General features: G+C 40.6%; 1 protein-coding gene across 3 annotated transcripts in view; it reads left to right on the top strand.

Moving 5' to 3' along the window:
• Window positions 1-16,262, top strand: part of CCAR1 (cell division cycle and apoptosis regulator 1) — a 66,779-nt gene that overhangs the window by 5,289 nt on the left and 45,228 nt on the right. For 2 of the 3 annotated variants that reach the window (XM_080822328.1, XM_080822329.1), the window contains exons 3-5: window positions 10,770-10,942; window positions 11,589-11,633; window positions 14,383-14,415. In XM_080822328.1, coding sequence (XP_080678454.1) covers window positions 10,770-10,942; window positions 11,589-11,633; window positions 14,383-14,415 — 251 coding nt within the window. The remainder of the gene's footprint in view (window positions 1-10,769; window positions 10,943-11,588; window positions 11,634-14,382; window positions 14,416-16,262) is intronic. The other variant, XM_080822330.1, reaches the window with a different exon arrangement.

The raw sequence follows: 16,262 nt of genomic DNA, 5'->3' as shown, positions 1-16,262 counted from the left end.
GGAGAGGGAGAAGCAGACTCCCCGCTGAGCAGGGAGCCCAGTGAAGGGCTCCATCCCTGTACCCCAGGATAATGACGTGAGCCGAAGGCAGATACTTAACCGACTGAGCCAACCAGGTGCCCCTCTGTTCTTTAGTTCTAATTGCTTTTATTTGCTTTCCTCTCTTATATACTGGATATGCTACTTCTTATTTCTCTTTCAGCTCCAGTGTATCTGTCAGATGTGATACAACTAAAGCATGTTTTCTTTCTTTCTGTTTTTTTCCTCCTCCAAGTAGACTCCACACCCTATGAGGAGCTCAAACTCATGCCCCTGAGGTCAAGTGTCCCATGATCTACTGACTAAGCCAGCCAGGAGCCCCTCCTAATTTCTGTCCAAATCAAAGTATTTTTCAAAACAGGATGGGACGTGTCCTAGATTGTATCTCAACAACTTTATCAGATAAGGAATTTGAGGCCTAGAAAGGTGAAATTTGTTTAGATTTTACAGATGGTCACAGGAGAGTTAATGTTAGATCATCAGAATTATGGTTCATTGTATCTTCCATTATTTTTACTTATCTACAAAAAATATCTTCAAGGATTTTAGAATTAATTTCAAACTCCTTGGGATGGTATTTATGATGTTCCATCTTTCCAGCCCTATATAACATTTCTCCTACACTGAAATAGTTGTTCTTACTATTTCCCCATTTTTTCCTATCCCCTAGCTGAAGTGCTGTGATATATATTCAGTGACAGTCATATTTGTTTCTAGGACTTCTAGGTTTGAAAGTTTTTAACAGTTTCCTGTGTATAAGGAGATACTGAGAGAGATAGCTGGTGAATCACTGATTGAATCTTTATGAGATTTCATTTTCTTTCTTTCTTTTTTTTTTTTTAAGATTTTATTTATTGGGTGTCTGGAGGGTTAAGTCGGTTAGGCACCTGCCTTTGGCTCAGGTCATGGTCCCTAGGTCCTGGGATTGGGCCCCATGCTGGGCTCCCTTTCAGGGAGTCTGCTTCTTCCTCTCACTTTGTCCCTCCCCCTGCTTGTTCGGTCTCTTTCTCTCTCTCATCGCTCACTTTCTCAAAATTCAAAGTTTTTATTTCTTTTAGAGTGTGCATGTGAGTCGGGGAGGAGCAGATGGAGAGAGACAAGCAGATTCTCTGCTGTGCACGGAGCCCAACCTGGGCTCGATACAATGACCCTGAGATCATGATTTGAGCTGAAATCAAGAGTCAGACGCTTAACTGACTGAGCCACCGAGGCACCCCCTGAGATATTTTTAAAAATTTATTTTTAATTTTGGGCGCCTGGTTGGCTCATTTGGTTAAGCAACTGCCTTCGGCTCAGGTCATGATCCTGTAGTCCTGGGATCAAGTCCCACATTGGGCGTCCCCTGCTCTGCAGGGAGCCTGCTTCTTCCTCTTCCTCTGCCTGCCACTCCCCCTGCTTGTGCTCTCTCTCTGTCAAATGAATAAATCTGCTTTAAAAATAAATAAAATTTATTTTTATTTTATGTACTTGAACTCATAAACCCAAGATCAAGAGTTGAATGTTCCACTCTTTTTTTTTTTTTTAAGATTTTATTTATTTATTTGACAGATCACAAGTAGGCAGAGAGGCAGGCAGAGAGAGAGGAGGAAGCAGGCTCCATGGTGAACAGAGAGCCCAATTCAGGGCTTGATCCCAGGACCCTGAGATCATGATCTGAGCTGAAGGCAGAGGCTTTAACCCACTGAGCCACCCGGTTGCCCCCCCCCCTTTTTTTTTAAGATTTTATTTATTTGAGGGAGAGAGAGAGACAGTGAGAGAGAGCATGAGCCAGGAGAAGGTCAGAGGGAGAAGCAGACTCTGTGGAACTGGGAGCCTGATGTGGGACTCAATCCCAGGACTCAGGGATCATGACCTGATCTGAAGGCAGTTGCTTAACCAACTGAGCCACCCAGGCGTCCTGCATGTTCCACTCTTTAGCCACCCAGGTGCCCCACCAATTGAATCTTTAACTCTTTGATTAATTATAATAGTTTGTAGATTTGACCCAAAACATTTGCGTTTGTATCTGTATGTAATCATAATAATATTGAAATGTGGGGAATGAATTAGCATATTCTCCCCTATTTCTTTTGGACCATTTGTAAAATGACTGCATTCTGATCAGAGAAACATGAACTACTTTAGGAGTTAAAACTGTAGTTATAACGTGCTTTTCAACAGGCAACTGAAGCTAATGCCGATACAGTTGTTTTATTGATTTTTATTTTTTTATTTTTAAAAGATTTTTATTTATTTATTTGACAGACAGAGACCACAAGTAGGCAGAGAGGCAGGCAGAGAGAGAGGAAGGAAGCAGGCTCCCCGCTGAGTAGAGAGCCCAACTCGGGGCTCCATCCCAGGACCCTGAGATCATGACCTGCGCTGAAGGCAGAGGCTTTAACCCACTGAGCCACCCAGATGCCCCAATACAATTGTTTTAAATATGACTCCATTTTTCCTGCCTCTTTGTTCTGGCCCAGTTGTCATCATTTAAAACCACAGCCTCTTGAATCAGCAGCTCAGATTGTTAAACTCCAAAATTCATGGTCTTTTTCAAACAAATAATAGTTGATATACTATGTATACACATTAGTTACGCTTTAATGGACTTGAATATTTACAACTCATTTAGTAGTAAAAGATTGCTCCCAGTATTGGTTTAAGCCTGTTTAAACACTGCTTGTGTTAGTAGTAGCAAATCGTCTCTAAAACATTTTTCTAGAATAAAAAAATACACATAAAATCTTTTTTTAAAAATATTTTATTTATTTGTCACAGAGAGATACCACAAGTAGACAGAGAGGCAGGCAGAGAGAGAGGGGGAAGCAGGCTCCCTGCTGAGCAGAGAACCCGATGTGGGGCCCAATCCTAGGACCCGGAGATAATGACCTGAGCCAAAGGCGGAGGCTTAACCCACTGAGCCACCCAGGCACCCCTACACATAAAATCTTTTAAGGCTCATTGTTAATGCATACTTTCCCCCCTCAAGTAAGTATGCCTTACTTGTGCTCTTATCCAGTGATAGCTGCATTAACATCAGACTACAGGGGCACCTGGGTTGCTCAGTTGCAGGCCTGCCTAAGCAACTGCCTTCAGCTCAGGTCATGATCCCAGGGTCTTAAGATCGAGCCCTGCATTGGGTTCCCTGCTTAGTGGTAGGGAGCCTTTTCTCCCTCTGCCACTCCCCTGCTTGTGTTCTCTCTGTCTCAAATAAATAAAATCTTAAAACCAAAACAAAACTACGAAGCCCTAAGTACTGAGTGCCCAATCTCTCTATCGTAACTTTTCCTTTTTTTTCTCCCTGTCCTAACTTGAGCATGCAGCTTTGAGGTTTTGGACTTTATTTCAGGATGACTCATCTTAATAAAGATTAAAGGTAATAAGGATTTTTAAATTTAACGGTGAGTTTGATAAGATTAAGGGACAACAGAAAAGGGAGAGGCTTCTCTTTTATGTTTTATTTTTTATTTTTTTTCTCCTTTGTGTTTTAATGGTGTGTTCACTGGTTGGTAATCAGTAAAAACTGCTAGTATGTCATAACACAAGTGTGTTTCAGTCATATGAAACTGATTTTACATTCTAGAAAATGATATATAATTTACATTTGTCCTTAAAGGTTTAAGAAAACTTTGGGGCACCTGGGTAGCTCGGTCGTTAAGCATCTCTCTTCGGCTCAGGTCATGATCCCGGGGTCCTGGGATGGAACCCCGCATTAGGCTGTCTCCTCAGTGGGGAGCCTGCTTCTCCCTCTCCCACTCCCCCTGCCTATGTTCCCTCTCTTGCTGTGTCTCTCTCTGTCAAATAAATAAAATCTTTTTAAGAAGATTAAAGAAAAATTAGTCCTTAAGTTTACTTGTTTACCTGGTAGCCTGTGGTCATCTAGGGTTCATTTCATAGGTTTGTCTCTGGAGGTATTGATACACAGTGATAAGCATATCTCTTTTAGGGGCGCCTGGGTGGCTCAGTGGGTTGAAGCCTCTGCCTTCGGCTCAGGTCATGATCCCAGAGTCCTGGGATCGAGCCCTGCATCGGGCTCTCTGCTCTGTGGAGAGCCTGCTTTCTCCTCTCTCTCTCTCTCCCTGCCTCTCTGCCTACTTGTGATCTCTGTCAAATAAATAGATAAAATCTTTAAAAAAAAAAAACAACAAAAAACCTGTTCCTTCTTTAAAAAAAAAAAAGCATATCTCTCTTAGAAGGGTCACAAGACCTTCAGCAATCATGTTGAATTAGGTATAGATACATGTACAGACTACTTTGTTGTGTATAATTGGAAAAGATCTCCATTCGACAAGTGTTTGGCCTCTTAGGTGGAGAGAAAGATTAAATCAGGGATTGATACTTTTATGATATGCAAATTATAGGATTATCTTGCAGAATATTGATTATAATTCACAAATACTCAAGGATAGTTTCTCAGATAGCCACAGAAAAGGAGTATTAATAATGAAATATACTTTATTGGAGTAAAGTCTAAAACATGAATGATTTATTTTATTTATTTTTATTTATTTGACAGCGAGAGCACAAGCAGGGGGGATAGCAGAGGAGGGGAGAGAAGCATTCCCTGATGAGCAGGGAGTCCTATGGGGGGCTCAATCCAAGGACCTGAGATCACGACCCGAGCAGAAGGCAGGTGTTAAACCATCCATCTGTGCCACCCAGGTGTCCCTAAAATAAGAATTTTTTTTTTTTTTAGATTTTATTTATTTATTTGACAGAGAGACAGCCAGAGAGGGAACACAAGCAGAGGGAGTGGGAGAGGGAGAAGCAGGCTCCCTCCTAAGCAGGGAGCCTGATGTGGGACTTGATCCCAGGATCCCAGGGTAACAACCTGAGCTGAAGGCAGACGCTTAACTACTGAGTCACCCAGGCGGCCAACAGTTGGCTTCCACTCAACACCTGGCTGTTAGTAGTATTTTTTTTTTTTTTAAGATTTTATTTATTTATTTGTCAGAGCACAAGAAGAGGGGGCAGCATGCAGAGCAGGCAGAGGGAGAAGAAGGCTCCCCACTGAGCAAGGAGCCAGATGCTCAGGACTCAGTCCTAGAACCCCAGGATCATGACCTGAGCTGAAGGCAGTTACAGTCATATTTAACTGACTGAGCCACCCAGGCATCCCTGTTAGTAGTTTTTTGTTTGTAGTTTGTTTTTAAAGATTTTATTTATTTGGGACACCTGAGTGACTCAGTCAGTTAAGCATGGGGCTTGACCTCGGCCCAGGTCTTGATCTCAGGGTCGTGAGTTCAAGCCCTGCATTGGGCTTCACACTGGGTGTTAAGCTACTTAAAATTTAAAAAAAAATTTTTTTAAAGATTTTGCTTTTAGAGAAGGGGGGGGTGTAAGCTCGTGTGTGGCGGGGGAGGGGCAAGCAGACTCCTTGTTGAGGGCAGAGCCCTAAGTGGGGCCCTGTCTTACAACCCTGAGATCATGACCTGAGCCAAAACCAAGAGTCAGACACTTAACTGAGCCACCCGGGTATCTAGAGATACTTTATTATCCCTTCTAAATCCAAAGGCTAGTTTTAAAAATTCAATGTCATTTCGTCTGATTGACAGCAACATAAATGTTTAATTTCATTTTCAATGTCCAAGAATGAAAACTTGCAAATGAACACTGAGTAAGCCACATGTTTAGGTAATAATTCATTAAAAAAATTTTTATTTTTTTGGTTTGTTCTTTTTTTTTTTTATAAAAGTCTTATGATAAAATATGATACAGCACCTAAATTTTCAGTGGCATATATAGGATATTAAAACATGTTCTGATATTGGGTAGTTTACATCAGTTCTGAGCTTTTTTGTTTTAAATTTATTCATTTCAGGGGGCGTCTGGGTGGCTCAGTGGGTTAAGGCCTCTGCCTTCGGCTCAGGTCATGATCCCAGAGTCCTGGGATCGAGCCCCACATCGGGCTCTCTGCTCAGTGGAGAGCCTGCTTCCTCCTCTCTCTCTGCCTGCCTCTCTGCATACTTGTGATGTATGTCTGTCAAATAAATAAATAAATCTTTAAAAAATAAATAAATAAATTTATTCATTTTAGGATAAATCTACACACCCAATGTGGGGCTCGAAATCAGCATGCCAAGATCAAGAGTCACATGCTTCTCCAACAGAGCCAACCAGGCACCCCCCCAGTTAACTTTTAATATAAAAGAGAACTGAGCTTTATACTTGCTGTGCTACTGTAGTTTTCCTTCTACTCATTTTAGTGTTTCACGTTATACTGTTTTCAGTTTTCTTCCAAAGTCTTTGTATGGTAATCCTTCAATGCAAAATTTGGGGAGAAATGATAATTAGAAAATATATAAATGACAAACTTAGGACTAAGTGTTGATCCAGTCAATTCATGTGAATGGAATGTTTCTTTCCTTCTTTTTTATTTTCCCTATAAGCTCTACACTCACCGTGGGGCTTGAACTCATGACCCTGAGATTGAGAGTTGCAGATTGTACTGATTAAGCCAGACAGGCACCTCATATTCTTTTTTTTTTTTTTTCCCTTAAGATTTTATTTTAGGGGCACCTGAGTGGCTCAGTGAGTTGAGCCTCTGTCTTCAGCTCGGGTCATGATCTCAGGGTCCTGGGATCGAGCCCCGCATCGGGCTCTCTGCTCAGTAGGGAGCCTGCTTCCCCCTCTCCCTCTCTCTGCCTGCCTCTCTGCCTACTTGGGATCTCTCTCTCGCTGTCAAATAAATAAAATCTTTAAAAAAAAAAAAGATTTTTATTTTAGAGAGAGGACAGGGAGGAGCAAGAGAAGGGAGAGGGAGAGAAAATCTCAAGCAGGACTGCACCACGCAGTGGGGATGAATCCCACAACCTGAGGTGAAGTCGGGAGTCGGATGCTCTGTTGACTAGACACCCCTGCCACTGTATTTTTAATCAAGACATCAGTATTGTCTTAAAGCCTTGTGTCTGTATATGCTTCCCTGTGTATGAATGACTTACATAGATAAGACACTTTATGGTGGTCCTAGAAAAAGAATGCCATCAACAAATCAACTAATTGGTACTTCCTTTCATTAGGAATATTTTATTCCAAGGCCCTGGGCTATTGGTAGTTAATTTGGGGGGATTCAGAAATTATATGCAGATTTTCATCTGTGTTTGGAGGCCAAGAACCTTTAACTCCCATGTTGTTTAGGGGTCACCTGTAATTTTGTTGTAGTTTCTAATTCATCACACTGTTAACAGTAGAAGACAGATGTGTCTATCATCCTATCTACTTAATGCTGGACTGCTTGCTGTATGATGCCAGCATTCAGAACACCTAAAAAAGTAATAGGAGAAAAGAGTTTGTGTTACTTTCTGGGTTCTGGAAATTGGTACCAACAGAATGAAACAGCAGATCTGAGGTCAGAGCTCAGGTGGGTGAAGGAGTTGGGTTATGATATTTGAATCACGGATGTTACTCTGTCAAATGTATACCATGCCAATCTTAGAATTTAAAGTACTATTTTTTCCTATGGTCTTTATTTTGTGTTCATTATTTTGTTTCTGTTATCCTAGAACAGTGCTTCTTAACCTTTTTGGTCTGTAATTCTCTAGAAAACTGATGAAAGCTTTGAACTTTCTCTCATATGTAATTTTGCTTATAATTTTAAAAGGTTAACAGGATCCACTGATTAGAACCTCTGTCCTAGATTTCAGTACCTTTTCCTTTATTCTCATTGTAGTTAACCTCATTCTGAACTTATGCTGGTATTAAGATATTCTCTACTACTTCTTTTTTTTTTTTTTTTCAAGATTTTATTTATTTACTTGTCAGAGAGAGAGAGTGAGCGAGCACTGGCAGACGGAGGCAGAGGGAGAAGCAGGCTCCCTGCTGAGCAAGGAGCCCGATGTGGGACTCGATCCCAGGGCGCTGGGATCATGACCCGAGCCGAAGGCAGCTGCTCAACCAACTGAGCCACCCAGGCGTCCCAAGATATTCTCTACTTCTATTTAAATTCATTTAGTTAGTCCTGGTTTCCTCTTTCTGCCATCTGTGATATCTGACTTTCCTTAAAAATAAGAAAAGATGAATGTGGTAAGGACTTAAACCATTTAGAAATATTTGCCTGCCTTAGACTCTGCCTTTCCTCATCCCTCCTTTTTTAATTTTTAAAAAATCAGTATTTTTTTTTGCAGAGAGTTATTTGTAATTTACAAGAACTACAAACATACTTTCTGGGATTTTTGTTTTTGCTTTATTTTGTTGTTGGTTTGTTTTATTTTTGAATAAAATTAGTCTGGGGGTACCTGGGTGGCTCAGTGGGTTAAGCCTCTGCCTTCAGCTCAGGTCATGGTCTCAGGGTCCTGGGATCAAGCCCTGAATTGGGCTCTCTCTTCTACTTGTGAAGCCCCTCTCTCTGCTTGCCTCTCTGTCTACTTGTGATCTCTCTCTCTGTTAAATAAATAAAATCTTTAAAAATAAATAAATAAATAAGATTAGCCTGAACTTTATTTATTTTAATTTATTTGACACAGAGAGAGAGAGATCACAAGTAGGCAGAGAGGCAGGTAGAGAGAGAACGGGGAAGCAGGCTCCCTGCTGAGCAGAAAGCCCAATGGGAGCTTTGTCCCAGGACCCTGAGGTCTTGACCTGAGCTGAAGGCAGAGGCTTAACCCACTGAGCCACCCAGGCGCCCCCTAGTCTGAACTTTTAAACAACTGATTATGAACCTTGTACTTCTAAAGATTTTCTGGGATATTCTAGACTAGGTGCTTCAGTTAATTCATTAACGTTCTCTGTTCTGTTCTTAACAAAGCAAAATATTGTTCTTTTTATAAGGTTGTTAACTAATAATTATAGAGCAGCATTTTTTGAGGTTGTTTTCAGATACAAGCAAGATGCTTAGGAAAAGGGAGTGTTCCATGTGTAAATATTGCTTTATGGCAATCTTTTGGGATTCAGAATGCTGAGTTGGCATATTAAAGGTTCTGAGAAATCCTGCAGTAAAAATATGTGCTTAATTCACTGTTTCCTGGACTTTTAAGTAAGCTCTTTGACCATTGTAGGTCTTAAACTCATGACCCTGTGATCAGGAGTTGCATACTCTAGCAGCTGAGCCAGCCAGGTGCCCCTGTTCCCTCAGCTTTTTAAACCTTGGGCCCTTTTTTATTTGTTTCCTGACTTTAATGTCCTGTGGAGCTAGTCATTGTATCAGGAGATACAATTTTAAGAACATTAGTGCTGCACTGCAGCAGTTTTTATGTATTTTATTTTTTTATGTTTATTTTTTATTTTAAAGATTATATATATATATTTTTAAGATTTTATTTATTTGACAGAGACCACAAGTAGGCAGAGAGGCAGGCAGAGAGAGAGGGGGAAGCAGGCTCCCCGCCGAGCAGAGAGCCCCATGCGGGACTCGCTCCCAGGACCCTGAGATCATGACCTGAGCCGAAGGCAGAGGCTTAACCCACTGAGCCCCCCAGGCGCCCCTAAAGATTATATTTATTCATTAGAGAGAGAGAGGCAAAGAAAGCACAAGCAGGGGGAGGGAAAAACAGGCTCCCCCCTGAGTTGGGAGCCTGACATGGGGTGGATCCCAGGACCTGGAGATCATGACCTGAGCCAAAGGCAAACACTTAACAACTGAGCCACCCAAGTGCCCCATACGCTGCAGTCTTTAGTTGATTGCTTTTTTGCATTCAGTGGAATTGTATGAAAACTTCAAGTAAAATCTTTCACATGTTTCTTGAGCTTTTTAAGCATACATTAAACATTAAGTACCTAACTTATCGTTCTAAGTCCTCTAAGTTTGGTTTAATCAAATTACAGTTTTAAGTCACTATGGTTAATCTTGTCTCATTGTCCCATATAGTAGTGCACTAAAATTAAAAACTTTTTGTGCTTTAAGACACAAAAGTTAGGACGCCTGGGTAGCTCAGTCAGTTTAAGCATCTGCCTTTGGCTCAGGTCATGATCTCCAGGTCCCAGGATTTAGCCCCCATGCCCAGCTCCCAGTTCAACAGGGAATCTGTTTCTTCTTCTCCCTCTGCCCCTCCCTCTCTGCTCATGCTCTGTTTCTCACTTTCTCTCTCACAGAAATAAATAAAACCTTAAAAAAAAACAAAAAATGCAAAAGCTGCTTTGGTCTGTTTCCTAGTATTTAAATCTTTAATGCAAAGTAAGTGTATGAAAATTTTGTCCAATGGAAAGTTTTAGGGTGGATCACTTTCAGTAACACTGTCTTCAATATGTGATTCTCATCTATTGGAGATAAAACAGTAAATTCAAGAGAAGTATAGAAGGACAGTTGATTTTCTCCTCTTTTTCCGAAAAATACTTCTTGAGAGTACTTTAGCCTGTTGGTCTAGGTAAGGTTGGTTGTGTTCATTATGTGGTTTAATTTGATAGAATAATGTCTTCTTATTAGGACATGAAAATTTAGTGTAAAGCCACTGGGATCTCGGGAGACACTCGAATCAATTACATTTATTTATTTATTTATTTATTTTTAAGATTTTATTTATTTGACAGAGACAATGAGAGAAGGAACACAAGCAGGGGGAGTGGGGGAGGGAGAAGCAGGCTTCCCACTGAGTGGGGAACCCGATGCCGGGCTTGATCCCAAAACCCTGGGATCATGACCTGAGCCACCCAGGTGCCCCAAATCAATTAAATTTAAGAAACATTACTGGAATTTTGCTTTAGGTTTTTACTGGACAGTGGCAGACCATAATTCATAACTTAGCACTTACGGAAAACTCCTAGAAAGGATCTGAATAATGCTTTTTTTTTTTTTCTTTTTCTTTTTAATCTCATTTTAGCTGCATTGGGTGTGCAACAGCCATCACTCCTTGGAGCATCTCCTACCATTTATACACAGCAAACTGCATTAGCAGCAGCAGGACTTACCACACAAACCCCAGCAAACTATCAGTTAACTCAGACTGCAGCCTTGCAGCAACAAGCTGCAGCAGCAGCAGCTGCATTGCAACAGGTGAGTCTTCCCTGGGTTTCAGTGTGTGGCATAGTAAACCGTCATATCTGAGTAGCCAGATAATTTTAAAGAATTAATAACTGTGGGGTTTTGTTCTGTTGGTGGTTTTTGTTTTTGTTTTTCTTAGATTTATTTATTTGAGAGAGCGAGCATGTGCATGCACATGCACTCAGATGCACATGGTGGAGGGGCAGAGGGAGAAGGAGAATCCCAAATAGACTCTGTGCTGAGCATGGAGCCTAAGGTGGGCTGGATCCCAGGTCCCTGAGATCACGACCTGAGCTGAAACCAAGAAACTTAACTAACTTTGCCACCCAGGCACCCCAATAATTGTGCGTTTTTATTATGCTTATTGTTTTTTCATGTAATAAAAATTATATGTGCCTAAGACATACAGAACAGTACAGTTGCACAGTCAAAATTTCATAAAACTGGCAGTTCTTATTCCTCAGTTATTTGAATAAAATCCAGTTCTTAATTCCTGAGTATAAGGAATCATCAGTTTGGTTTATTTTGGTGAACTTTAGTTGTTCCACAAAATTTCTTTATAGTGTGATTTTGCTTATGTATTTGTATGTGTGTATATCGCTTCTTGAGAATGAATAAAACTGACTTCATATTTTTCTTTGAAAAATTTTTTTTCCAGCAATATTCACAACCTCAGCAGGCCTTGTATAGTGTGCAACAACAGGTTAGTTTATATTTTCCATGTTAAAAACTGATATAAAAAAATAATTTGTCCCAGATTCAGTTTATATAGATTTTATTTCCTGTCCGCTACGTTAATGTGTGATTTGAATTCTTTGGGGGTGGGCTAAATGAGATAGACAAAAAGGAATGTCTCGGAGGGAGAGGACGATAGAAGAGAGGTCCTGAAAATCCAAATCCTCAATTAATAGCCAGTCTTTGTCACATGTTTCTTCCTTTCCTTTCTCCCTCGTTTCTTTCTTGCTTTCTTTCAGAGATTGATTCATTTATGTATTTGAGAGAGAGCATGAGGAAAAGGGGAGGAACATAGTGAGAGGGAGAGGCAGACTCCCCGCCTAGCAGGGAGCCTGACACTGGGCTGGATCCCAGGACCCCAGGATCCCAGGATCAGGCCCAGAGCTGAAGGCAGATGCTTAATTAACTGAGCTACCCAGGCGCCCTGTCACATGTTTCTTGGAAAGAATCACTGTATTACTGAATCTTTGAACCAGGTCTTCTGTGTGGAACATCTACTGTGCTGTACTAGACCACATAAGGAAGTGAAAAGATCTTTTTCCCATTTGAAGCCTTAATCCTAGGTAGACCATTGGCTTTAAGCCTTTATTTTTAATTTTTATTTATTTTTTTGTAGAGCGAGAGTGTGCACGGGGTAGAGAGGCAGAAGGAGAGAGAGAAAGATAATCTTAAGCAGGCTCCACGTCCAGCATGGAGCCCCGTGTAGGGCTCAGTCTCACAACCTTGAGATCATGACTGAGCCAAAATCAAGAGTTAGATGCTTAGGGGCCCCTGGGTGGCTTAGTCGTAAGCAGCTGCCTTCGGCTCAGGTCGTGAATCCAAGGTCCTGGGATCGAGCCCCACATTGGGCTCCCCGCTCGGTGGGAAGCCTGCTTCTCCCTCTCCCACTCCCTCTGCTTGTGTTCCCTCTCTCGTTGTGTTTCTCTCTCTCAAGTAAATAAATAAAATCTTAAAAAAAAAAAAAGTGAGGTGCTTAACTAACTGAGCCACCTAGGCTACCCCTACTTTATTTTTTTTAATCTTTCAAGTTTTTTAAATGGAAGCTTTATGCTCAGCATGGGGCATAAACTTACGACTCTCGAGATCAAGAGTTGCATGTTCTAGCAACAGACCCAGCCAGGCACCCCATGAACCTCTGTTTTTTATCTTTATTATTTTTAAGATTTTATCTATTTATTAGAGTGGTGGGGGGAAAGGGAGAGGGAGAAGCAGATTCCCCACTGAACATGGGGCTGGATCCTAGGACCTGGAGATCATGACCTGAGCTGAAGACAGATGCTCAACCGACTGAGCCACCCAGGTGCCCATCTTAAGATTCTGCTTATGAGTGGAATCCTACAGTATTTCTTCCTCAGGCTGACATATTTCTCTTTGCGTAATACCCTGTAGGTCCATCTGTGTTGTCTCAAATGGCACAGGCTCATCCTTTTTATAGCTGTATGATACTTCATTGCACGTGTGCATGTGTATACCCTCCAGGTTTTCTTTATCCATTTATCTATTGATGGACAGGTTGCTTCCACATCTTGGCTATTTTAAATAACGTGGTAAACATGGGGATACATACATCATTTAAATTAGCATTTTTTCTCTTTGGGTAAATATCCAGTGGTAGAATTACTGGGTTATATGGTATTTCTGCTTTTGATTTTATGAGGAACCTCTACAATGTTTTCCACAGTGGCTGTACCAATTTACATTCCACCAAAAGTACATGAAGGTTTTTTCTCCACATCTTGCCAAACACTTGTTTCTTGTGTTTTTGGTTTTAGCTATTCTGACAGGTGTCAGCTATTCTGCCAGTTCATTGTGGTTTTGATTTGCATTTCCCTGGTGATGCATGATGTTGCGCACCTTTTCATGTTTCTCTTCTCAATCTCTATGTCTGCTTTTGAACAGTGTCTGTCCATTTCCTCTACCCATTTTTTAATTGGGTTATTTGTTTCTTGGTGTAAGATTTTGTGTATTTTTTATATATTTTGTGTATTAACCTGTTATCAGATATATCATTTAGAGAGCCAGTATTTTTTTTTCCCAGTGATATTTCTGTAGCTTGGTGACCAACAAGTCAATAATAGAAATTTCCCATCTAAGGACTTAAGGGTTTTTTGTGTGTGTGTGTGTGGTTTTTTTTTGGGGGGGGGGTGTTACTCTTATGAAACAAGATAAAAGATCAATTTCTTTATTGGATGTGTTCGGTTTTTTTGTTTGTTTTAAAGATTTTATGTTTAGGGGCGCCTGAGTGGCTCAGTGTCTGCCTTTGGGTCAGGTCATCCCAAGGTCCTGGGATTGAGCCCCGCATCGGGCTTTCTGCAACAGGGAGCCTGCTTCTCCCTCTCCCTCTACCTGAGCTCTCCCTACTTTTGCTTGCTCTCATGCTCTCTGTCAGATGAATAAGTAAAATCTTGAAAAAAAGAAACGATTTTATGTTTAGTAATCTCTACACGTAACTTGGGCTCAAACACTGAGATCAGTAGTCACATGCTCTACTGACTGAGCCAGCCAGGTGCCCCATTGAATGCATTAGTGATACATCAGGTTAGAAATAGTTGTAGGAAATCTTACACCTGATGACTTCTGTTATTTTTCACCTTATTTCTTAATTAGAAATAAAGTACCCATTTAATAGGAATTTTTCTTTAGAGCATCTGTGAAACAATTTTGATTGATTCTTTTCTTTTTTCTTCCCTATTTTTGCTTGTTTTTTCTATTTTCAGTTACAGCAACCTCAGCAGACCCTTTTAACACAGGTTAGTTTGCCATTAATCTGTTTCTTTTGGATATCTGAGTGAAGAATAGACCAAAATTTTATTCCTATTCTAGTATTTCTTTCAGGGTTTGAAGATGAATATTGGTTGATTTATATATTAGTTTAACAATATATGAAATAAAGATGGAATGCATGTTGTTTTGTCTTTAATGGTATTTGATTGTAGATCCAGCTGTAATCTAGTTTGAATAAATATGAGGGCTTGTTTTAAACTTAATTCTTTTTTTTTTTTTTTAAGATTTTATTTATTTGACAGAGAGGGAGAGAGGTAACACAAGCCGGGGGTGGGGGCAGAGGGAAAAAGAGAAGCAGGCTCTTTGCTGAGCAGGAATCCCAATGCAGGGCTCGATCCCAGGACCCTGGAATCATGACCTGAGCTGAAGGCAGATGCTTAACTGCCTGACCCACCCATGTGCCCCTAAACTTAATTCTTACTTTAAACTTAATTCCTTTTTTTTTTTTAATATTTTTAAAATTTATTTGAGAGAGAGAGAGACAGTAAGAGAGAGATCATGAGAGGGGAGAAGTTCAGAGGGAGAAGCGGACTCCCTGTGGAGCTGGGAGCCCGATGCAGGACTTGATCCTGGGATTCCAGGATTATGACCTGAGCCGAATGCAGTGGCTTAACCAACTGAACCACGCAGGCGCCCTAAACTTAATTCTTAATACATTTTCATTGTAGCTAATATTTTTAGGAAAAATTTTTTGTTATTAGGAAAATCTTTCTATTATATCATTTTAAGCTTGACCTTAATAGGTGAGAGTGTTGTATTACATTATCAATTTAATTTTTCAGCAGCATTAAAGTGTTTTTGAACTTCAAGAAATACATATTTTATCGAGAGAGTGTGCACAGTAAAGAGCAGAGGGAGAAGGACAAGGAGACTCTATACTGAGTGCAGAGCCCAATATGGACCTGAGACCATGACCTGAACCAAAATCAAGTTAGAGATTTAACCAGCCAGCCACCGAGGCTTCCCCGTTTTTAAAGTTACTTTTTAAAAAAAAAAGATTTATTTATTTACAACAGAGCAAGAGAGGGAGCACAAGGACAGGGGAGCTGGAGAGGGAGAAACAGGTTCTCTGCTGAGCAGGGAGCCTGATGTGGGACTCCATCCCAGGATGCTGGGATCATGACCTGAGTCGAAGGCAGATTCCTAATGACTGAAGTACCCAGGTGCCCCGTTTTTAAATTTATGATACTTAACATTTTTAAACTTAAAATAGTGTTCCTATAGGTTTGTGGATGACTTAAAGTCTTTGTTGCATTTTTTTTTCTCTTTTTAAAAATTATTTTGAAGTATAAGAAACCAGGGCACATGGGTGACTCAGTTAAGTGTCTGACTTCACTTAGGTCATGATCTCTGGGTCCTGAGATTGAGCCCTGCATAAGGTTCCCAGCTGAGCAGGGAGTCTGTCTGTCCCTCTCCCTCTGTGCAAACCCTCCCCCCCCCCCCCCAGTTCATGCTCTGTCTCTCAAATAAATTAATAAAATCATTAAAAATTAATAAAGTATAAGAAACCATCCCTGGTTTCTGATCTGTACAAAAATCACAAAATCATAAGCTGTGGGCTGGATTTGGACCAGGGGCCATGGTTTACTGACTTAAAGTGAAATACTATGAAACTGATAAAAAGGAAGCAGAACCTGTAACAGTGACTGGTGACAGTGATTGTCCATGGATAGGGAATTGGGTAGCTGAGGAGCAGGAGTAGAGAAGAAGCTTTGTAGTTTATAACCTTTCATACCATTTTATTTTATTTTATTTTTCCTTTCATACCATTTTAGTCTTGAATATGTTATTTTTGTAAAAAAAAAAAAATTCA

This window comes from Martes martes (assembly GCF_963455335.1).
Source record: "Martes martes genome assembly, chromosome: 14".
Taxonomy (NCBI): Eukaryota; Metazoa; Chordata; class Mammalia; order Carnivora; family Mustelidae; genus Martes; species Martes martes.
Note: the sequence above shows the minus strand (reverse complement) of the source record. Positions and strands in the feature narration are given on the sequence as shown.